The sequence below is a fragment of the Diuraphis noxia genome, unplaced genomic scaffold, assembly GCF_037042655.1.
Source record: "Diuraphis noxia isolate RWA-SAM2 unplaced genomic scaffold, SU_Dnox_SAM2 contig0004, whole genome shotgun sequence".
NCBI lineage: Eukaryota > Metazoa > Arthropoda > Insecta > Hemiptera > Aphididae > Diuraphis > Diuraphis noxia.
In genome coordinates this window covers 56,028,182-56,054,016 of record NW_028301714.1, presented here as the reverse complement: position 1 = coordinate 56,054,016, position 25,835 = coordinate 56,028,182, and the positions used below count along the sequence as shown (strand labels likewise).

The 25,835-nt window shown below is 26.8% G+C and overlaps 2 protein-coding genes and 1 long non-coding RNA gene across 5 annotated transcripts; 2 read left to right on the top strand and 1 right to left on the bottom strand.

Annotated features, from left to right (window-relative positions):
• The first annotated feature begins 1,536 nt into the window (after nucleotides 1-1,536).
• LOC149056214 (polyubiquitin-C) lies at nucleotides 1,537-8,457 on the top strand. Of its 2 annotated transcripts, none has more exons than XM_089227292.1 (2): nucleotides 1,537-1,705; nucleotides 6,222-8,457. In XM_089227292.1, exon 2 carries the CDS (start codon nucleotides 6,229-6,231, stop codon nucleotides 8,293-8,295), a length of 2,067 nt encoding a protein of 688 aa, XP_089083418.1. In that variant the 5' UTR covers nucleotides 1,537-1,705; nucleotides 6,222-6,228; the 3' UTR covers nucleotides 8,296-8,457. The 2 variants fall into 2 exon arrangements, with proteins under 2 accessions (XP_089083418.1, XP_089083417.1); XM_089227291.1 differs by having other exon boundaries at nucleotides 1,537-1,756.
• LOC149056213 (uncharacterized) lies at nucleotides 4,310-12,402 on the bottom strand. 2 transcript variants are annotated; one of them, XR_016191639.1, is made up of 5 exons: nucleotides 12,059-12,402; nucleotides 11,849-11,974; nucleotides 11,549-11,762; nucleotides 11,281-11,474; nucleotides 4,310-5,171 (listed from the first exon to the last, which is right to left on the bottom strand). It is a non-coding gene; the product is annotated as an uncharacterized LOC149056213 (long non-coding RNA). The 2 variants fall into 2 exon arrangements; XR_016191638.1 differs by lacking the exon at nucleotides 4,310-5,171 and having other exon boundaries at nucleotides 11,118-11,474.
• Cyp40 (Cyclophilin 40) lies at nucleotides 12,399-20,841 on the top strand. Its single transcript, XM_089227293.1, has 11 exons — nucleotides 12,399-12,720; nucleotides 12,787-12,925; nucleotides 13,009-13,146; nucleotides 13,720-13,826; nucleotides 14,782-14,973; nucleotides 15,722-15,853; nucleotides 15,912-16,030; nucleotides 16,244-16,379; nucleotides 16,588-17,857; nucleotides 20,137-20,277; nucleotides 20,381-20,841. The coding sequence occupies exons 2-9, from the start codon at nucleotides 12,853-12,855 to the stop codon at nucleotides 16,807-16,809; spliced, it is 1,119 nt and encodes a 372-aa protein (XP_089083419.1). The 5' UTR covers nucleotides 12,399-12,720; nucleotides 12,787-12,852; the 3' UTR covers nucleotides 16,810-17,857; nucleotides 20,137-20,277; nucleotides 20,381-20,841.
• The last annotated feature ends 4,994 nt before the right edge of the window (nucleotides 20,842-25,835 follow it).

The following is a 25,835-nucleotide window of genomic DNA, read 5'->3' as shown; positions in this document are numbered from 1 at the left end:
ACATACAGATAGGTACTCGAATGAAACTACAATGAATACTTATAAATATTTTATTAATAAAATGTATAGTTTAAGAAACAATAAAAAAGGTACATGGAATGTGATTTATAAAGCATTGGGTAAAAATAATCAAAAAGCAACATTTTGAATAGTGAACCACCTCTTAGTAAATAATGAAGATATCTATACCTAATGAGTTTAATTCTTAAATAGTTTAGAACTCAAATAGTTAACATAGAAAATGAAAGTAATAAACCTATGATTATTACACATTCTGTACCTCAGGAAACAGAAGAACAGTTTTGGGTTATTACTATACATAATTTATATATTAATAGCTTACTGAATTCAAATTTAGAAGAAACAATTGAATTATGTTATCTATTCATAATAATACTTGTAGACAAATAAGTGATTGTAATTGTATTGAAATAAAAGAATTAACAGAAATAAAGTACTTAGGTTTTGTTTATGATAGTTAACTTAATTAGAAATACCATATTCAAATAGGTATAACCACAGAATAGATTAAATAACTAACTATTTTAATAAGTATATTTTTTAACATCTTTAAAATAATAAGACAAATTTTGAATCAAAAAGTTTTAAGGACAGCACCTATATACCTATATTATACTGCATTAATGCATTAGTAAATTTTAAAATTTCATATGGAATAAGAATATGGAGCAGGGTAGTACTTTTAAACCCAATCTTACATAACTAAACACCACAATTAAATCAATCAATTATATCTTAAAAAAGACATACCTCACTCCAACGTCTCCAACTAGCATAATAAATAATAATATATATTAAATATTAATTAATAATTTTTGAAACATTGTGTTCAAGAAAATAAAAATAAATAAATATAAATATGAAACTACTATTTAACACGTCTTATTGGACGGCATTATGCCATGCGGCATGCACTGTAAATAATTAATCGAACGAGAAAAACGAGTTACACCTTACACGTGAAGTAAAATCACAGAGTAAAATACTCATTACTCAAAAATCAAAACCTCAAAACAGTCAGGTCAAGAGACAAGAACCTAGTAAGTACTAAGTAGTAAATACTAACTATATAATTTATTAATTTTTTTATACTAATAGTTAATGTTAATACAGATACAGAATACAAAATAAGTAAGTTATATATATCTTTAATGTTTTAGTTAGCGCCGCGCCGTTGGTAGTTTTTCAATTTTTTTTTATAATCCATGAAGCATGTTCTATGCATGAAGCGAGTAATCATATTTTTTAATCCATGAAATTCGATACTAGCGAAACAGTAAAGTTGTAGGATCTCTTCTGTGTTACATCGAGAGGACAGCCTGCTGCATGGCGGAGTGAGTGCAGCTGCTGGACGTAATATGAACAATGAATATTATAGCTATAAGACATAAGTTCACGCCCCCTGCTTCCTAGTGGTGACTGGTGATTGGTGAGTGGACTAGTAGAGTGGAAGTGGACACTCTGACTCTTTACAGTTTACTGTTTAGTCATGATAATTTATCATGTGTTTAATCAATTTAGTACATTTCAGTGTTTACAGACTTACAGTTTCAGTCGTTCCCATTGTTGCTGAGGAATTGGTCGTCTAATCTCTTAACGATTTAACGTTCACTTGTCATTGTTTTTGATTTTTTGAGTTTCCATAGTTATTTACATACTCTGAGGACTGAGTTATTAACAAAAGGTACTGGACAAAACATTTCAAACGTTTAATTCAACATAATATATTTCTAAGGTAATTATTAAGAAATATTAATTCATCGTTTTTCTGCATGTATATCGATTGATGTTTATTATCTTGACAGCTCTTTTCCAAAATCAAACGACCTCGTTAGGCGATATCATGCCTTTGTTATTTGTAATGACCATTCTTTTGAAAAATTTAGTTTTTCTTTGTTTGAATACACCGTTCAATATTGGATACTAGATAGTATTCGAGTAACACATCAGCTAGGGACTCCGCCATTGTTGTATTGTGTTGTACATTTGTAGTTTGTACAATGCTACAATCGTAAGTTGCGTAGTCATCCGGTCAAGGTCATTCGGGTTTCCTGGAACAAATGCACATTACCACGCCCCTCACAAATTTCGATTTTTTTTAAAAATACGTGTTTTTCAACGCTGATTTTGAAACTGTTTGAATTTTTGTGCGGAAACCATTATTTTGGAAGTTATAGCCTTCCAAAGTTTGCGATTTTACGTTAATACGCATGCGCTCAACAATAATTGCATTAAATTTTAATTGGACTACGTTCTATATTTATATCAATATTGCTATTTTATAACTATCTCATTATTACTAAATTGTTAGTTAAATTATCTTTATAATAATAAAATAAGCTCTATTAAGTTATTTTGCAATTATCAACAAGTAGACAGGCTATATTGTACCTTGTCAGTTAAAGTAATATAAGTATATAGTGGCTCTCGCCTGCCGGTTCCGAACTTATTTAGTCTCGTGATCTGTTTTGTGAAAATGTCACTACCTATATCAGTATTTCAAGAGAACCTTGATATTAAAGGGTCCAACTGGTGTGATAGCGGCCGTTAATCGTCCAAATGTTCTTGCCTTTTTTTAAATTTAAACACTTCAGCTAGGGGCATTATACACTAATATTTTAGCTTATGCTAGTGTTGCAAAGTATTTGAGTATTGGTATTCAAATACTTTTACAAGTATTGAAAATAAGTACATATTTTAAGTACAGTTTATCAAAAAGTATTCAAGTGCATTTTAAAAACTATTTTATTCTATTAAATACTATCAAATAAAATCAATAAGCCAATTAATGTTTTTTGATAAACATTTAATTGATGTAAGACGTAAGTAAATATGTTTATAATTTAATAATGTATTCATTATTCATTACTATTATGAATTTAAATATATTAGATTTTCATAACATTGGTTACCTAGGACTAGATAAAAATTCATATCATATTGTTATTGAAAGTTTGCAAATACTATTGGATAAATTGTCTAAAATGAACATTTGAATATCAAATAAACATAACTTATTTAAATGTATTGTCAACATAATAATTGAGTTCAAAATAATGTTAATTATAATGTTCAAAATTGAGTATTATACCATATCTACCTATTTTGATTTAATACTTCATAATTAATGCATAATAATATATATTATATTGTTAAGAGTTGAAAAATAAGAATGCTTTACAATATAATGCAATATCATGATACTAAAACGTGTCTTATCATATGCTTGTATAGACACAATTATTATGTAGCCATCATGTTTAATGATATGACGTCACGTTTGGGCAAAACAATTTTGAGTTATTATTAATTTGTTATTTGTTTATTAAATTATTTTTCACATTCTAGCTTTCATGGTTTTAAACTGCTTTCTTTGAAACTTGAAAGTATTGTGTTTTTAAATGTTTGATAAATGACCATGGTTTTATTATAATGATAGTTTTTTTTTTTTTTTTTTTTAAAGTAGCGTTTATTGAAAATTTACAATTTATACAATTTTTGTACAATGAGTAAATTGGAGGGAGGGATGACAATGATGGAGCAGTGGTGGATAGTGATAGTTAAAGTATGAATGTTGAAAAGCTTAGTTTTTGGTTGCATTATTTTACTTTTGATATTCATATGATATACCAAATGGCAAATACACCAGCTCACTAGGACTAGGTATAAGGTAACTACTGTCTACTAAAATGGTAAAATACAATAATGGTTTGATTAAATATTTTATTCTTACTATTAATTGAATAATATTTTATATAATATATTTATATATTGTGTAATCAAGTAATTATATTCTAATAAATAATATTTAGTATAGTTGTGGATCATTTACGTTAACAAATACATAACAATTATTTTATTATTTTATTGTATTTCATCATTGATTAAAGTATAATATACAAATATAAGTACCTACCATAGGCGCAACTAGATCTCTAAAACGAGGGGCGCTAAATCTAAATACATCACAGGGCCCGTGGGGGGCAAAGCCCCCCACACCCCCTACACATAGACCAACTTTAATCGATACATCAAAACTTTAAAAAATATATTAAGACTTTTTACAAAAATAAAAAAAATGAACAACATTTCTACTACTACAATATCAGAAACATATTGAAACATTTTAATTTCATAATCCTATAATAATAATTTATAGATTTGAAATCAGCATAAATTTTCTGGGTTTCATGCAATATTTATTCAAAATAGTTTCGGTGTTTATCTGATTGAATAAATATTTTTCAATATTCAACAAAGATAAATAACAAATTATATTATACCACCAAACAGTTATACATTTTTTCAGGAAATTTCCTATCATTTAAAAACATAAAATTCATAATATTAGGTTTATAATAATAATTATATATAAAAAAACAAGGGGTGCTAAATTTTAACTTGGGGATGCTAAAAACCTTTTTGCGCCACTAGTACCTACAGTAAATAAATTTATTACATACATGTATTTTTTAAATAGCCTTGCTATTTTATGATTTCAAGTGTATATTAATCTGAAAGTTTACAATGAGGTAACAATATACTAGTTCTAAATATATCATATTGGTAAATTTAATTGAATAATTATATTTTAATTAATAAATAACTCGTAAAGTAGGAGAAAAACCGAGATACACAGATAGAGAGATAAATAGTAATTAGTGTTATAGTAAGGAAATAAGAAATAAAGAATTAAAATTTGTAAGTAAGCCATTAATCAATCATATTTTATTGGGATAGCTAGAATACTATATTACTATCTATAGTCCGGCTGACGGCCGGTGTTATTACCCAAACATCACGTCACACGCTACATGATGTTGGCGTAAAGATATTTACTGTATGCCGTGTCTATTAGCTTATATGGTCGAAGCTTGAAAGTATAACAAAGTGGTATGTACTTACTTTTCAATTTATATTGAACAGTTATACATTTTTAACAAATAAACTCAAAGTAATGAGTAATATATAAAGTAAAGCATAAAGACTAAATATTTGGATGATTAATGGTGTCCATGATCAATGATAACAGCCAGCTAATAGAAAATGATCAACAAGTTGGCCACTCTCCTTGATATCAAGGTTCTCTAAGTATTTCTATCAGCATTCTTGTTTGTATTTACTCAACGTTGGTCTTTTTTGTCATCGATCTGAAGGAAAAAGAAAAAATTATTATTGAAGGAATACCTAATTATACTTATCCATTAATAATACAGGTTTTTACTATCTAGTCATGTTAGCCCTATCTGGAATACTTGCTATGACTGTAGTATACACTATGCATTATTCCTTTCAATAATCTTTACATCCAACATTATAAATATCTACAGTGTTATAAATATAAATAATTAAGACCCTGAACCTGTATTAAATGTGATAAAAATTATTAGTTTTTAATTTTAAATTTTATCTAAATTTAAAATTTAAGTTTGAATATTTTTATTTAAATTTAAATACTTAAAATATAAAAATTTTAAAAATGGCTTAGAGGCACTATCAGAAGATTATTACAATTTACAAGCTTACATTATTATCCACATAATCATTATTATCATTTTTAAATTATAGTAATTTACATTATTTTCAAATTTTAATATAACATTTATTTTTATAACCAGTCTACAACTTAACTAATCAATGCTACAAATTTGTTTCTAATTCTTTTATTTATGATATTAATGATAAATAAGAATTATGTTAGTTATAAATGTTGTCTCATATAACTGTATTCTATGATATAATGTGATATTATATTCCATGACATTAATTTTGGATATTGGATTATATTATAAATAGAACTACAACATAATTTTTTTTTTAAAATATTTATCATTTTTCTTTTACAGAGAAAAAAAATAATACCTACCATTTAAAATTTTCAAGACTAAATTTCATAAATATTTAATTTTAAATTTGTCATTATTAAATACAACATAATGAATAGATTGGCATTGAATTTTAAAAGATATCCTAATTACACGATAAAGACAAATAAAATAAATAAGGTTATCGTGATTCAAAGTTTCCAAAAGAATTTATACCCCACTGGTTAACATTGATTGGTTTAATATCATTTGAATATAATTTTAAATGTTAATATTAAAAATTATTTGAATAAACTAAAAGTCAGTAATTTATTTATAACTTTTAAAAATGTAATTATTGTTTCAATATTGAAATTATTATGTTGTTATTTTCAGTTTCAAGATGCAAATCTTTGTGAAAACTCTAACTGGAAAAACAATTACTTTAGAAGTAGAATCATCAGACTCAATTGAAAATGTGAAAGCTAAAATTCAAGACAAAGAAGGAATTCCGCCAGACCAACAGCGATTGATTTTTGCAGGAAAACAATTGGAAGATGGTCGTACATTATCTGACTACAATATTCAGAAAGAATCGACTCTTCACTTGGTGCTTCGTCTCCGTGGTGGAATGCAAATTTTTGTGAAAACTCTAACTGGAAAAACAATTACTTTAGAAGTAGAATCATCAGACTCAATTGAAAATGTGAAAGCTAAAATTCAAGACAAAGAAGGAATTCCGCCAGACCAACAGCGATTGATTTTTGCAGGAAAACAATTGGAAGATGGTCGCACATTATCTGACTACAATATTCAGAAAGAATCGACTCTTCACTTGGTGCTCCGTCTCCGTGGTGGAATGCAAATTTTTGTGAAAACTCTAACTGGAAAAACAATTACTTTAGAAGTAGAATCATCAGACTCAATTGAAAATGTGAAAGCTAAAATTCAAGACAAAGAAGGAATTCCGCCAGACCAACAGCGATTGATTTTTGCAGGAAAACAATTGGAAGATGGTCGTACATTATCTGACTACAATATTCAGAAAGAATCGACTCTTCACTTGGTGCTTCGTCTCCGTGGTGGAATGCAAATTTTTGTGAAAACTCTAACTGGAAAAACAATTACTTTAGAAGTAGAATCATCAGACTCAATTGAAAATGTGAAAGCTAAAATTCAAGACAAAGAAGGAATTCCGCCAGACCAACAGCGATTGATTTTTGCAGGAAAACAATTGGAAGATGGTCGTACATTATCTGACTACAATATTCAGAAAGAATCGACTCTTCACTTAGTGCTCCGTCTCCGTGGTGGAATGCAAATTTTTGTGAAAACTCTAACTGGAAAAACAATTACTTTAGAAGTAGAATCATCAGACTCAATTGAAAATGTGAAAGCTAAAATTCAAGACAAAGAAGGAATTCCGCCAGACCAACAGCGATTGATTTTTGCAGGAAAACAATTGGAAGATGGTCGTACATTATCTGACTACAATATTCAGAAAGAATCGACTCTTCACTTGGTGCTTCGTCTCCGTGGTGGAATGCAAATTTTTGTGAAAACTCTAACTGGAAAAACAATTACTTTAGAAGTAGAATCATCAGACTCAATTGAAAATGTGAAAGCTAAAATTCAAGACAAAGAAGGAATTCCGCCAGACCAACAGCGATTGATTTTTGCAGGAAAACAATTGGAAGATGGTCGTACATTATCTGACTACAATATTCAGAAAGAATCGACTCTTCACTTAGTGCTCCGTCTCCGTGGTGGAATGCAAATTTTTGTGAAAACTCTAACTGGAAAAACAATTACTTTAGAAGTAGAATCATCAGACTCAATTGAAAATGTGAAAGCTAAAATTCAAGACAAAGAAGGAATTCCGCCAGACCAACAGCGATTGATTTTTGCAGGAAAACAATTGGAAGATGGTCGTACATTATCTGACTACAATATTCAGAAAGAATCGACTCTTCACTTGGTGCTTCGTCTCCGTGGTGGAATGCAAATTTTTGTGAAAACTCTAACTGGAAAAACAATTACTTTAGAAGTAGAATCATCAGACTCAATTGAAAATGTGAAAGCTAAAATTCAAGACAAAGAAGGAATTCCGCCAGACCAACAGCGATTGATTTTTGCAGGAAAACAATTGGAAGATGGTCGTACATTATCTGACTACAATATTCAGAAAGAATCAACTCTTCACTTGGTGCTTCGTCTCCGTGGTGGAATGCAAATTTTTGTGAAAACTCTAACTGGAAAAACAATTACTTTGGAAGTAGAATCATCAGACTCAATTGAAAATGTGAAAGCTAAAATTCAAGACAAAGAAGGAATTCCGCCAGATCAACAGCGATTGATTTTTGCAGGAAAACAATTGGAAGATGGTCGTACATTATCTGACTACAATATTCAGAAAGAATCAACTCTTCACTTGGTGCTCCGTCTTCGTGGTGGAATGCAAAATTCTTAAACCAATAGCAATTGATATTTGATATAAATTAACTGAAAATCTATATAAAAGTTAACTTTTTACTTGATATTGTGCTTTTCAGTTAAAATATTGGTGTATAATATATATTATACAAACATTTTAATCATAAATAATTAAATATAATTCTGTTTATTCACTCAACATGGTTTATAAATGATTTTTCAATATATTATATACTGTTGCTGTAATGCAAAAACTGGTGATGATGGCAACATTCTTTTAATTTAAATTTATAATATTATAGTAGGTATGAATAAAAACTATGATATTAAGTTATGGTAAATTTAATATATTTAAAAATCAAAGTAGCATTTTTAATCACCATTTTTTACATCATTGTGATAATTTATAATATATACATATTATGTATGTTCTTAATACTGCATTTTTTCCAAAAATACAATTTTGTTTCCTATAATAAATTTTGATAATATTAGCTCTTTTGAGTTGTTAACTGACATTATGTCTGATATAGACATATTATTTTTATGCTATTACCGTTACCTTGAATCTAATAATTAATATATCAAATTTTTATGAATAATGTTTCTGATTACCTATTATTAGGATAATTTACAAAACAACATTATTGACCATATTATAACATTAGCTTGCTATATATCTTTTAAGATACATTCCTATGAAGTATTTTGAATGTCAATGTTTTTTTGTATGTATTTACAACTCTCTTAAGTACTATGGATGATACATTTTGTAGCATTTAATTACTAATATACAGGAACAACTTTAACATTTAAAGGTTATAATTTTATAAAATATATTAATTTGCTAGCTGATGTATTTTGAAACACCTATGACAATTTTATATTTAGTCAATAAACCCATCCACCAGATCCACTTACAAAACAAAAATAATACTCTTCAAAAAAATATAGACAGTTAAGGATCTATTATTTTATTCTGTGGACCCTATTTTTCTTAACATTATAGCCACCCACCCATTTATTTCTGGGGCAAAATCTTCTCTTGGCGCCACTGAACATATATGTATGAAATATAAATACACATCTAAGACAATAGAAGAAATGTATAAAAATCTCAATGCTGATTCCAATTAAAATGTTCAGACACTTGACCAGCTTTCTCAACTCATGTATTGGGAACTGCTGATATACATAGTGATGTATATCCAACCGAGCATAATTTGATTTTGACCTTATATCAAGGGTATCATGAAATATGTAACTTATCCTATTATGCATTGACTATGGCTCTAGATAGAAATAACAACAGTATAAATCGTAATTTATATACCTAGATATACGACTGCTAGAATTGTATTTTTACGAAGGCATAGTTCCTGATTGGTTATTCCAGTCATAGTAATGTAAATAGTGTGCTTAACAGTTCCATTTATGTGTTGTTGGCTTTAAAATTAGAATGAATTTACAGTTGGTGAATCGCAAAGACAAGAATAATATCTGTGTTTTTTTTTGTAATTTGTAATTTTTTATATTAATTATTAGTGTAAAGTATTAATAGCTCAAATTAAATTATTGTAAACAACTGGCAATAGTACAATACAATAAAGATAATGTTCATATCTTCATATCTTAGGTTTCACAAAACGGTAAATTCATCAAATATTAAAGCAAGGAACAATTTGAACTGCTGAATGATAATTAGGTATATTGTTGTAAAAAATAAAACAGAAACCACACAAAAGGACAGAAGTTATCTTAATTTATGAATTATTACAATAGTTAATCTTTAATTTTTTTCTTCTGATTGAAATTTTTAAGCATAAAAGATGATAATATAGTGAGTTTTAATATTTTATTCTTGAGGAATCATTATTGGTTTCCTTGCAACTTCAGAATTTAAAGATCTAGAATTTACCTTTATAAAACAAATAATTTTACTATAATCTATGCAAATAATATTATCAATTTATCATATTGGATTCTAGTGGCGTACAAACGGAGGGGGGAGTGGGTTTCGGGTTCAAACCCCTCCCCCAGGACCAAAAAAAAAAAAATGTGATATTATTGATGAATTTCTTATTATACATGGACCCCCCCCCCCCCCCAGATCTAATTTGAATGTATGCCACTGTTAGATTCTGAACGAAGTGATGAATGTATTGATTTTACAATGATGTGTTTTTTTTTTATGTTTGTTTGTTTTTTTTGTGTTAGTGTACAGCATAATTAGTCGAGATAATGCTCCAATTTCAAACTTTGAGGGTGGTTTCCGATGTAAAAGTGAATATCCTTGGTGCATTATAGAGGTCAAAAGTAAAAAAATTGAGAATAACAAAAAAAAGTGACAGAAAAACGGGAATTTTTACGCAAAAATAGTTTTCGACCAAATCGATTTATTTATATGGTAGTTATACAAAAACTAATCACTGTAAATACTTGAAATTTTCACCAAATGTTTATGTTAGTGTTATCTATATACAGTTTAATTTCCAAAAATGTTTGACTCTTTTAGAGTTATTGATAGACAACTGAAATTTTCGATTTTTATGAGAATTTTTTTTTGAAGTGTCGGTAAAAAAATTTGGATCCCCAAAAATACTTGAAAATTTAATACAAGGTTCCTAATAAGTTGTTCTTATTGTAGCTAAAAAAAAATTTTTAATGCGCGGGGATTTGAACAATTTACAAAAAAAGTGTACAATAATTACCGTACTGCCGGGACCGTAATTTACCACTACTACGACTATAATAGTCCCGTACACTTTACATTTTTTTATTGGTTTCGCGTATTCCTTGATCCTTTAATAGCTAGTAGCTACCCGTCTAAACAATTTTTAAAATATTATTACACTATAATTAAAATCGAATAACCAAGTTTATATTATATTTTGTAAATAAATATAAAAACATTGTAAATAAATTACATCATGTTGGTTTCACAAAAATTCACAATAATTATTAGTTAAGCGTATTATTACTGTTTATAAATCATAATATTAATTAACAATATTGACAATACCAGTTTTTTTTTGGTATGCTGGTTAAATTTACACACTTGGGGTGATACCAAGTCAAACAATAATCACAACTGATGGAATTGTTGGCACATTTTTTTTGACAAAGTGAACACCGCCATAAAGAACGCCAAACATTTTTCTTACCTACAATTTTTTGCACTTTTGCCCAAGCAGAGGGTGAAAAAAATTGTTTTACCTAAAAAACACAATATTGTTTGAATACTAAAAAAAAAAGGAAATATAAAAATTATTTAATTAAGGAATATCTACTTGAAATAAATCAACCATCTCATAAATTATGTTATTTGGTATGCTATTGAATTCATTTAGATCAGTGTCATTTATTTTACAATTTGAACTTAAGATTAAAAAGGTAAATTACGGTCCCGGCAGTACGGTAATTATTGTACACTTTTTTTGTGAATTGTGAAGTCCCCGCGCATGCGCAATATGATAAATAATTGTCCGGGACTCCATCTACATTCTATTAAATATTATAATTTATAGCATTATACTGCTTTTTATAGTTATAATTTATAATTATACTAATTATAACTTATTACGGCTTACCACTTTTAAGTCACAATAGTAGATACCTTATTAAATTATTCAACCTTAAACAAATTAAATAAATAACTTCCCTTTTTAGTTTTGACATTATGGCTAACTATAATGCATGTGTGTTTTGTTTAAAATCTGTAAAATTAAATCCTCGATTAACTTTGCATGTGTAAGTTCATTAATTAATTATGCATTTATAGTGGCATAATATGGTCTAACCTGATATCTGATTCTATAGCTGGTAAATATGCGACGATTAATCTCACGCATGCGCATATCGAGCACCTAATCAAGAGACTCGTCGATGATATCGGCAACAAAAAAATACGCCGTGCCGCCGTGGCTCCATCCATAGTTTATGTCGTTTATGATCTTAGGTTCACATTATATAATATATATTTATATCATACTATAATGATGATATTATATTATCTACTTGGGATCGAAGCATTATTAATAGACATTAATAATCTAATACCGTGATATAGACAATTGCATTGAGAAAGATAAACAATAATTATAACATATCTAAATTAAATGATAACACTGGTGAAGTACTGAACTACTGAATACTGAAATGACTGGTGAATAGTGAATACTATTACTTATTATTACGTTTGATTCAAACATTTTTTATAGGTCTTGGCGTCTTTAATTTGTACGACTATAGCTATATTCATTATTCATTACTTAATAATTTTATATTTTTTCAGTATTATTTTATAGTTATGTTACTTTTACTGAGTATATATTTTATTTAGAAAAATGGATTAAAAAAAAAAAAAAAATACCAAATTCAAAACAATTTCATGTTACTTAACGTTTCATTCAGTAATATTATTTAAATTAAATACAATGTGATATATCTGAGGAAGAAGGAGGTAATTAAAACTATTTATTTTTGTTTTACAAATTCTTGTTACTATATAATTCTTAATTTATTACAGATTTATAAACATAATTTCAAGTTGATTCTACTGATTGTCAGTAGCTGGATATTTTATTCCTTGACCATGAATAATAATAGCAGTATCATTGCTGGAAACTCGGTAGTTTTTTTGGATATCGAAATTGCTCAAGAAAAAAGTGAGTTGTACAAATTTTACATTATTGCAATGGTTCTTAATAATGGAATAGTTTACTGAATTATTTGTTTTTAAATTTTACAGTCGGGCGAATTGTTATTGAATTATTTAATAATGTTGTACCTAAAACAGCTGAAAATTTTAGAGCTCTTTGTACTGGTGAAAAAGGCATTGGTTTATCAGGAAAGCCACTGCATTTAAAAGGATCATCATTCCATCGAGGTATTATTAATTTCATTGAATTTAATAAAAATAGGCTTATATAGGTACTTAATATTTGATAATACATTATACAAACAAGATTCAATATTCATATAACAGTTGATTTCAATTAGATGAGGTCTTTCTTTTAAGTTTTTTCATTACATGTACAACAAACCTAATAAATAATTGTTAAATAGTCTAGTGATTAATATAGACTTTAGTTGTATTACCAATTTAACTCTGTCACGTCTCTGTTCATAGCCATATAAATTAATTATAAAATTTGTTATTGGTAATATTTCCCAAACGTTTTATTTGTACATTATATAGGTTAAAATAGAACTGTAGATAAAATACACTTGATAACCTTTGTAAATAATTGAATCTCTGCAAATTGAGCAAAAATGTGATATTGTGACATACATAATTGTTAATCTCAACTTACAAAGGTAAAACATGGTAGTCATCAACTGTATATTTTGTTTTGTTTTTTATTAAATAATAGAATAATAAATTATTCAAATTAAATTATATTCAATTAAAATATATTCTGATTAAAATAAATGTGGCATTTAAAAAAAATATTTATAGCTGTTCCAGAATTTATGATCCAAGGTGGTGACATTACTGCTGGCAATGGATCTGGTGGTGAAAGTATATATGGTTTGTTTTTTGAGGATGAAAACTTTGAATTGCTGGTAATTTAAATTCATTTTATTGAACCAAATCTTATGTTTAAGTAAACTTAAATAAATATCAATGTATCTCTTTTCTTTCTGTATTTTCAGTATTTGTTTTACAATTTCAGGTATATTCTTAAAAAAAAATGTTATAGTAATTTTGAATTGTATATTTTATTATAGTGTTAGTCTATAGGTAACATCCAGTTTTAAATTTGACAATAATTATGATTAAGCAAAATAAATGTGTAACTAGAATTTTTTTTTTAAATATGAATTGGTATAATCAATTCTCTAAATTAGATATCACTCCTGAATTCATTTTTATTTATACAATATATAGGTAAATGGATTTTACTATTAAAAAAATCTAAAATATATTTATAGTTGGAGAGCGAGAGGATTGAAGCTAGTTAATTTGTATATTTTAAACCGGATTGAGTTTATACTATGAACAATATGAACTAAGAAATTAGGTATGTCTTTTTTCTATAAAAATGTATGATAATATGAGTATTTAATATTTTTACTCTATTCAAAACGATATTGGTAGTTTGAGGTCAATCTGTGTGTAGGTGTATGTATTTGTTCAAAAGTACTAGCCTCCCATATTGACTTGGTGAGGAAAGTGTCTGACCGTCACAAAAACTCTTCGCTGTCGACTGCCATTCTTATTTTTAATAAAGTATAATGATTTTACTTGATTAGATAGAAATAACTTTTCAACTATGTTTTAATATTGTACTATAGATTGAGATTTCTTAGTACCTCATTAGTCATTGGAGATTGAATAGGTTTTATGATACTAAGCCTTTGCAAATCTAAATCTTGGTTTTTATTAATTCGAATTAAGTTGTTAGATTAGTTAATTATTAAACTATATATCATAAAGTAATATACACCATATTAATGATTTCAATAATATTATAAAATATGTTTTTGTTTAATATATGTATTTACTTTTCATTTTTAGCATGAAGAACCTGGAGTTTTGAGTATGGCAAACACAGGTCAAAAAAATACTAATAATTCCCAGTTTTTCATCACAACTGCTCCATGTTCACATTTGGATGGCAAGAATGTTGTTTTTGGAAAAGTAAAAAGAGGATTTTGTGTAGTTCAAACAATTTCTGTTACTAATACTAATAATGACATCCCTATTAATGTGAGTAAAATATTGATAACATATATTAATTTTATTCATTAATATATTTTTTATATTAAAAATTATAAATAGTTTTATTAATATGAAAAATATCTATGAATACTGTATACATTACACAAGGTGCCCACTGACTAGTTTTCACCAGTCCTTCTGGAAAGCAATTATTAAATATCTATCACTAATATCCCTTGAGAATAGTAAACAAATTTTGTAAAGAAGTATAACAATTTTTAGTAATTTTAAAAATCACCACGAGTTGCTTGATTTCCAAGAGAAAAAATTAAGTACAGAGTAGTTATGTACCAACTCATCAAAGTTTATCTAAATCTTAGATCATATACTATGGATGGAGCTATGTGTATACCGAATTGTGTCCAACATCATCCCCACCACTTTCAAAATTTCACAGTATACGACACAAATGCGCATGCCCAGAAGAATTTGTGTCGTGTACCCTGAAATGTTAGTAGGTAGTGGGGATGATGTTGGACACAATTCGGTATACGCATAGCTTCATCCATAGTATATGATCTAAGATCTGAATTATCTTAATATTTTTATGTTTTGATGGTATGCTACACATGTTTGGTATGTCTTATATGCTCAATATTAAACCGATTTGTATAAATACACATATGTCTTCCTTGAAATTGTTCTGTTCTTCTTTAACTGAATGTTGAAAACTTTAATTATAAATTTAAGTATTTTATAATATTATTAATATTTTTATTTTTATTTTTTGTTTTAGCCTTGTATAATCACAGACTGTGGCGAGCTTTCAAGTGATAGTAATACTTGGAATATTAATGAAAATGATTCAACCAATGATGTTTACCCTCCTTTTCCCGAGGATTGGAACATTCAACCAACTGATCTTGATGTAATTACTTAACATTATTTTCTGAATTTTTTTATTTATTAAAATATACTTTTTCAAGGTAATACAAATCTGTGATGTACTAAATAAAATCAAAGAATCAGGAAACTATTTTTTTAGCTGTAAAAATTATTCATGTGCTAGACGAAAATATGACAAAGTGTTACGATATTTTCAATGGTAAGTGTTCTGAATGTTTTATATTATGTATTATAATTTAATTTAAAATTCTGTATTAAATTGTTAATAATTATTATAATTGTAATTACCTACTATTTGAATAGTGTTGTAATAATTTATTGTTATACACTTCAATAATACAATTTAATAATAATCATTAGTTATCTAAATATATGCAAAGTAAGTTTCATGTATTTGAATCATATTTTACAGGTATAAAAGTTATCATAAAAATTCTAAATTGGATTTAAATATGCTGGATACCATACAAACAAGTACATTGTTAAATTTATCTACTGTTCATTTGAAAGAGGGAAATTACAAAATTTCAATTGAATTATCAGAACAAGTAATTGTTTTTAAAGAACTATTTATAGATTACATTAATTGCATATTATGATATAAAACTGGTACAAAAAAAGTCAATAAGTATAATTAGAAAAACATTCTAACAACCAAGTATTTATTGTAAAATATTATAATTTATCTTGAACCATTAAACATATAATTTTGTATTTATTTTTTTTTTTAACTAATTCTTTTACTTTTTATTATAGGTTTTAAACTTAGATTGTAACAATGGAAAGGCTCTTTTCCGCCTTGGTAAGGCCTATGGATCAATTAATAACTATGAAAAATCAATTAAATATTTCGAAGAAGCTTTGGAAATTTTTCCAGATGAAAAAAATATTTTAATTGAGTTAAAAAAAGTTAAGCAAGCTCATAAACAATATTTAGCAACAGAAAAAATACTTTACTCTAAAATGTTTTTATCATAGCAAGATAGATTTTAGAAAATAATATGATTTACCATTATATATATTACTCAGAATATTTTATTTTACTATTGATGAAGAAATTGGCTTAAAGTTTGATATATTAGAAATATTACCATTTTTATATCAAATTATGTTAACTTTTTTTATATTTTTATAATTCTTATTTAATTTTAAAATATTATCTGAACACTTAAAAAACAAACATAAAATCCTTGAGAATCGTGATATAATTTTAAGCACACATATAAATAAATAAGTATTTACTATTAATTATTGTACAAAAAAGTGTTTACATTTTATATTTAAATTAGTCAAAAGAAAATTAGGTTATTGCATATTATAAAAATAAGTGCAATGTATCTTTTTTTTATACAACATGATGGTAATTCATTTATTTATTTTTAAGTTTTCTTCAAACATCGTAAATTCTTGCGTTCTTTATTTTTGTTTCTTATTTTTCTTAGCATCAACATTTGAGACAATACAGATTAGTGATTAATATTCCTCCTTTAACTTTTGTCTATCCATTGTCCAGTATCATAGACCTAACCAATTCTTGGCTCTATTTGACTATTTGTTTCACTTATTTTAATTTAAACTCCTCATCTTAAACATGGATACCTTAGATTTTTTTATCTCACCAATGCACTGAATGCAGTGTCTTAAATGGTATAAGGAACCTGATATTCTGATCCTTTAAACTGTATACTTTTTATTTAAATCTTCAAAATGGTTTTTGAATTCTTGTGTTTCTTCACTTTTGCGAGGCGATGGCCGATGACTGACGAGTGATGACAATAATAGATGTGTCTCATACACGGTTTAAAAGTTAAATAAAATATATTTTAGATTCTGAACGAAGTGATGAATGTATTGATTTTACAATGATGTGTGTTTTTTTTTTTTTTTGTCAAATAATGCTTCAATTTCAAACTTTGGAGGTGGTTTCCGATGTAAAAGTGAATATCCTTGGTGCATTATAGAGGTCAAAAGTAAACATTTTCCAACAGTTTTCAAAAATATCGATAAAAACAAAAAAAAAAAGCGGGTAAGTCGTGTATGTCGCTCTGCTGTACAGTATAGGTTACAAGTGGGTTACTGTAATGGATGGAATTAAATTTGAATCCAATGATATTATATCATTGTGTACAAAAAACGATTCTGAGCGAAGACGGTTTATCTGTCTAGGATATATTATAGATTATTAAAAATTTTCAATCTTAGATTTAAAAAGAAAAATTTTTATGAATTTCGAGTTTGAAATAATTTGCGAATTTTCGTGATTTTTACATATGTTGTCAAAATTCAAACTTTGAATGCTTGTAAAAAAAAAATTGTGACTACGCATTTATTTTATTTTTCAATTTTTATTGTAAAAATATATTATGAGCCTTGTATTAAATGTTCAAATCTTAGATATAAAAAGAACATTTTTTATGAATTTCTAGCTTAAAATAATTTCTGTATTTCGTGATTTTTACATAATATGTTGTCAAAACTCAAACTTTGAATGCTTAAAAAAAAAATTGTGATTATGTATTCCTTTTATTTTGCAACTGCTATTGTAAAAATATGTTAGGAGCCTTGTATTAAATTTTCAAATCTTAGAATTAAAAAGAAAAACTTTTATGAATTTCTATCTAAGATAATTTGAACATTGCCGTAATTTTTTAAGTATTTAGTCAAAATTTTAACTTTAAATGCTTATAAAAAAAAATTGTGACAATGTATTTATTTTATTTTTCAATTGCTATTATAAAAATATGTCAGGAATCTTGTATTAAATTTTCAAATCTTAGATATAAAAGGAAAATTTTTTATGAATTTCTAGCATAAAATAATTTGAACATTGCCGTAATTTTTACGTATTTAGTCAAAATTTAAATGCTTATAAAAAAAATTCGTGCCTACGAATTTTTAATATTTTTTAACTGCTATTGTTACAATGTGTTAGAAGCCTTGTATTAAATTTTCAAGGTTTTCTACCAAACAAATAATTTTTTATCGATATTTATAGAAAAAAAAATTTAAAAAGTTGAAAAATTAAAATGTCAGTATACAGCTCAAAACAAATCTAAATATTTTGAAAATTTTATCAAATTTATAAAATGTCTATATAAACATTCAGTGAAAATTTCAAGTATCTGCGGTCGTTCGTTTTAGAGTTACACCAAAATAAGGAAATCGCTAAAAGTGAAAATCCAATGTTGTAAAAATTTCAATTTCAAATGCTCATACAAATATAATTTGAATTTATGGTAGACTTTTTATTTGTGATAAAGATTGAAAAACTTGTAAGGAATCTTGTATTAAATTTTCAAATCTTAGATATAAAAGGAAAATTTTTTATGAATTTCTAGCTTAAAATAATTTGTGAATTTTCGTGATTTTTACGTATTTAGTCAAAATTTGAACTTTAAATGCTTATAAAAAAAAATCGTGCCTACGAATTTTTAATATTTTTTAACTTCTATTGTTACAATGTGTTAGAAGCCTTGTATTAAATTTTCAAGCTTTTCTACTGAGCGAATACATTTTGAAATTGTTATTAAATATAGAAAATGTCTATATAAACATTCAGTGAAAATTTCAAGTATCTGCGGTCATTTGTTTTAGACTTTTAAAGTTACACCAAAATAAGAAAATCACTAAATGTGAAATCCAGTGGAAATCCAATATTGTAAAAATTCAAATTTCAAATGCTCATAAAAATTTAATTTGAATTTCCAGTGGACTTTTTATTTGTGATAAAGATTGAGAAACTTGTAAGGAATCTTGTATTAAATTTTCAAATCTTAGATTTAAAAAGAAAATTTCTTATGAATTTCTAACTTAAAATAATTTTTTAGTTTTCGTGATTTTTACATAATATGTTGTCAAAACTACGGACATTTCTCCAGCCTCCCCAACACCAATAATGTTTATCAAAACATAACTTAAGGTTTGTAAGTCGTTTGTAAAGTTTTGTAAAAACAAAATTTTCGTTTGTAAAGAAAACCGAAAAAAGTTATGACCATTTTAGGGTGGGGGGGGGGGGCTGGAGAAATGGGTGAAAACCACAGGATTTGGAAAAACCAAACTTTTTTCGGCTCAGTGGTTTGTAAGTCGTTTGTAAAGTTCTGTAAAAACAAAATTTTCGTTTGTAAAGAAAACCGAAAAAAGTTATGACCATTTCAAGTTGGGGCAAACTTTTTTCGGCTCAAACGTTTTTTGTAGATTGGTAATTATTTATATAGGTAGTACAAATTATTTTTACCAATAAAAATATATACTTAAACATAGGCAAATTAAAATGGACAAACTGTTTTATTTTTTTGAGTCCCTTAGTTTCACCAAAAGACTATATAAATACACGTGTCAAACAAAGTAAAAACAAATGTAAGAACAAACTTTGCAATGGAACAGTGACATTAACTCCAGAATTGTCAAAGGATCATATTTTTGTTGAAACATTTAAATTCAGTGAGGGTAATTATAAAAACAACAAATATAAATAGACAAATTAATTTTTAATAAATATTACAATTAAATGTGAATTAATATATATATATATATATTTTAATATTTTCAGAAGTATCAAATACAACGTTGAAAATTAAACTTAATGATATTCCGGAGATACTGACCATAGACAATTTAAACTATAAACTTAGAGGTATAAATTCATTTGTTAATGGTGGTGAATTAAGTGTGACCAGTGTGGGTCATTATAAAGCATACTGTAAAAGAATTTGTTCATGGGAATTGTATGACGACTTGGCTACAAATTCCATAACGGTTAATTCCACGACAAAAGTGTCTTGCGATTATATTTTTTATACAGTGTAATTATACAATTGGAAGCAAGTAAACTTTTTAAAAAATGTACATAATTTAATTTGAAAGCATTAAAAATAATATTTTTACAAAGAAGAACTTAATTTTGTTTTACAATAGTTTAATATTTTACTATAATATTTTTATTTGTTAACAAGGTATATGATTTTTTTCCATGATAATACAGAAATTTCAATAAATATTTGCAAAGAGAAATAGTTTATTTTTTTAAATCATTATGCATTTATAGGACTCCTTTACTAGCTCCCTCACTAAATTTTCCTAAAAAACGCACGGGTACGATTGAATTTTTTTATAACTATATTATATTATTTTGAATATTATAAAATATTAAATATTAAATAGGTACCTAACTCATAAGTCTAATAATTTATTATATTTATTAATTGTGTTAAGTTTCTTAACGTTTCTATATGTTTTTAAGTTTAACAGGAACTGTATTGGTTTTATATAATTTATTTTAAAACATAAGTTTCTACAATTTTACATTATTTTTATAATTTTTACATTTTTATCTACCTCCCTTGTTGGATAAAACATTATCGACTTTTGATTTTCAAATAGCAAGCTATATATGAAGTTTCAAAAATTGTATTTATTTAAAATTAATTTTATGTTAAATTTATGTTTTTATAATAAACCGTTGACGATATATAGACATTTGGTGAAACTAAGGGACTCAAAAAAATAAAACAGTTTGTCCATTTTAATTTGCCTATGTTTAAGTATATATTTTTATTGGTAAAAATAATTTGTACTACCTATATAAATAATTACCAATCTACAAAAAACGTTTGAGCCGAAAAAAGTTTGCCCCAACTTGAAATGGTCATAACTTTTTTCGGTTTTCTTTACAAACGAAAATTTTGTTTTTACAGAACTTTACAAACGACTTACAAACCACTGAGCCGAAAAAAGTTTGGTTTTTCCAAATCCTGTGGTTTTCACCCATTTCTCCAGCCCCCCCCCCCCCACCCTAAAATGGTCATAACTTTTTTCGGTTTTCTTTACAAACGAAAATTTTGTTTTTACAAAACTTTACAAACGACTTACCAACCTTAAGTTATGTTTTGATAAACATTATTGGTGTTGGGGGGGCTGGAGAAATGTCCGTGTCAAAACTCAAACTTTGAATGGTTAAAAAAAATTGTGACTATGAATTCCTTTTATTTTGCAACTGCTATTGTAAAAATATGTTAGGACCTATTAAATCTTCAAATCTTAGAATTAAAAAGAAAAACTTATATGAATATCTATCTAAGATAATTTGATACGGTATTCAACTATGGGGCCAGCTAAACCATCAAACACTAAAACCCTCCAAGCATTCCAATCCATATGCCTACGGTTAATAACCTCTGCCCCTTGGTATGTTACCAATAAAAATCTACATAAGGACCTGAACATACCAACCCTAAACGACTTAGCCAAATCCTATTACTCAAAATTCCACTCAACGTTCCGCACTCATTCAAACCCCATAATTAAAAGTTTATCCTCTACCTCAATCATTCCTAGAAGGTTAAAAAGGCAATGACCAAGAGATCTGCTCAATACCTAATTAAAAAAAAAAAAAAAAATTAAAAACCCTAATTATAAAAAATAAAAATAAATAAACTCAAACCCTAACTTCTTGTCAGGTGGCACTGCTGGGAGCCTTCCTTCTCTGTAATTAATGTTATTTTTTTTTTTTAAGTCACCACACTTACTTATTATACACTGTATGTATAGATTGTAAATAAACTTTTATCGTCAATAAAAAATAAAAGATAATTTGAACATTGCCGTAATTTTTACGTATTAAGTCAAAATTTGAACTTTAAATGCTTATAAAAAAAAATTATGACTATATATTTCTTTTATTTTTCAATTTCTATTGTAAAAATATATTATGAGCCTTGTATTAAATTTTCAAATCTTAGATATAAAAGGAAAATTTTTTATGAATTTCTAGCATAAAATAATTTACGAATTTTCGTGATTTTTGCATAATATGTTGTCAAAATTCAAACTTTGAATGCTTACAAAAAGAAATTGTGACTATGAATTTATTTTATTTTTCAACTGCTATTGTAACAATATGTTAAGAGCCATGTATTAAATTTTCAAGCTTTTCTGCCAAACAAATACATTTTTATCGATATTAATTTTAAAAAAAACTAATAATGATCGAAAATTTCAAATGCCTATGAATAGTTCAACTTAAGTCGAAAGTTTTTGAAAATTCCATGGTGGATAGAATATACTTTTATGAACATTTGGTGAAAATTCATGTATCTATGGTCATTTGTTTTAAAGTTACATCAAAAACCAAAATCGATGTTCTATAATCAATGGTAATATTATACAAAATACCTTAAATTATACTAGGGGTTGTACCAAAAACTGTTAATATTGTTATGTAAGAATCATTTTTGAAATTGTAATGATTAGGCAATACCTACCTGGCTACCTACATAAGTAGGTAGATAAGTAGCAAGTATACCTACCCACCTAATAAATATAAGAAAATACTTATATGATTAAGGATATTTAATATGATTAGTTGGTATATACATAGCAGTTACCACTTAAACTACATCATATTGACTACCACGTCTACACATTATAACTTATAATATACTTTTCAACCTTTTTACAGGGCCTGATTTAGACATTTTGTGGCCTTAGGCAAAATAAAAAATGTGGCCCCTTGTCAATAGTAGCGTATATAGCCCCCCCCTCCACAAATGAGTTGTATATAGCAAAATAATAATTTATTACAATTTAGTATTTACTTATACATTTTCACAAACATAATTATAATATACATATTTTTTATCTCTACAGGCTACAGATTTCTGGTAACTATTATTTATTAATTAATATATATAATATTATATATTTATTATTGATATTGAAAACAAAATTTAACATTTCTTTTATATTATTTATCAACCAAAAAAAAACAGGAAACAATACATTTTTATAGGTACTTAAAATAGAAATAATTAATTTTGCTATTTTATAATACAACTTTTCTTGCTTTTTTGTGTTATTTGCTTTGTCTAGGCATGTCTTCCTCCACGACATTTAAAAAAATTAATTAAATACAATATACAAAACAAAATCTCAGCTACCAAAAACCAGGGGCGTACTCAAGGGGGGGGGGGTCGTTGGGTTTGAACCTCCCCCATGACCTCACTAACCTATGTAGTCTTGTGTGTTCGTGCTTAGGGGAGAGGTGGCCACGGTGAGACATGGGGTACAGTGATCCATTAAATATAAGTCGACTAATTTAATATTTAACCATCAGATGGAGAATCCAGAAGATTCATAAAATCATAATAAACATAATGGTCAACTATTAGTCACGGATATAGATACTAGTAGCTATATCCGTGCTATTAGTAAGTTCAAGTCAAAAATGATACTATCATCTTATCATAATATTGTTATTTTTTTTTATATTGTTATCAAAATGTGAAAAATGTGAGCTTCGTTTTTTTCAATTTTGGTATTGAATTTTATTCAAAGTTACGTATTTTAAGGTATGTATAAATTAAATTTTTCTTGTGCACAATTTATTTATATGCACAATTGTTTATCATAAATATTCATACGAGAATAATAAAAAATCTGCAAAATAATAGATTGGTATACAGTGATACAGTACACAGTGAGACAAATAAATACTGTTGTCTCGCTGTACCCAACATCAGTTAACTCTAAAACAAGACTGTTGAAATAAATTGTGACCATAATAAAGTGATATTAGGTTATGATTTTTATTTAATTTTTAAAATTTAAACATAAAATTATTGAAATAAACAAAATTAATACCTACATTTTTTTAATTGTACAAAAACACAATTAATTATTTTAAAATTTGTTAAAAAAATTATCTTTAATTGTTTTATCATATAATAAAATGTTGTGAAATGAAAAGTTCAAATATAAAAGATAAACTACAAATTTAAAAGGTTTTATATTATATAGTGCCCCGTGACGTGTCTCATTGTGTACAAGGCTGGATCACAGTGAGACACTATAAAATTAAAAAAAAAAATTTCTCTGGGTTGAAATTTCGTTATATTTTAGAATGTATTAATATGTTTTTTAACGCTCAATAATATTTAGAATAAAACCATAATAACGCTGTTGAAAGATTATCACTTAAAACAAAAACAATATTTAAAAAGTAATTTCTAGTGTCTCACTGTCGCCACCTCTTCCCTATATACAAGGCACAGGAGCAATTTTCTAAAAAAAATTTTTTTTAAGGGAAAAAATAATCAAAATATATCTATTTTAAATCATATGTCAACCTGCAATATACAACGATTGCATGCATTATCTGTTAAGAACTGTAAGATTAGATAGGTAAGTAAAAATATTTTTAAAAAGAAGGTGACAAAGTCCCAGTGATAAAAAACAAAATGTTTAACCCCCCCCCCCCATTGAAAACTCCTGAGTACGCCTCTGCCTAAAACGTATTATAAACTGTGTTCAAACAAACGTTAACAATAAAAAATAAATCACTTTTAGTTGTGTCTTGTGTGTTGTGAATAATTTGATTATGTTGATATTTGTTAAGACTGTTGAGTGGTGGCCGATGGTTGTGGTCCGTATGGTGTTTCCGGTATGTATAAAAATAGACTTTTATTTATTTTTATTTACATTTTTGCTGATAAGTGATAAGGATTAATTTGTTTTTTGTTTTTGAATTATAAGTTTCTTATATATTTTATTTTATATGATAAAAGTAATACTCTAAAAAAAATAAATAAGATTCATATATAAATCCGAGGCCCTCTAATAACGGAGGCCATAGGCAGTTGCCTATCCTGCCTAATGGTAAATGTGGCCCTGCCTTTTTACAATTTTAAATTTATAAACGTATATACGTATTGGATTATAAGTTTACCAGAAGAGAAGATCTTACTGGAAATGATTTAACATTTTATAAATATTAAATACACACCAATGAGTTTACAGACGTTGAATGAACTTTTTCTCCTTACCTAACCATACTGGCTGGCCGCAACTAGAGTTATAGAAATGCCACATACATAGGCGCAACTAGGGGTGCTTGAGGGTGCTTCAGCACCCCCTGCAGGCGTGCAGCCGTTAATTTAGCACCCCCAAATCAAAAATACCAAAAATGGAAAAATCACATAAAAAAAGTTTTCTTTGTTATACATAAGTTA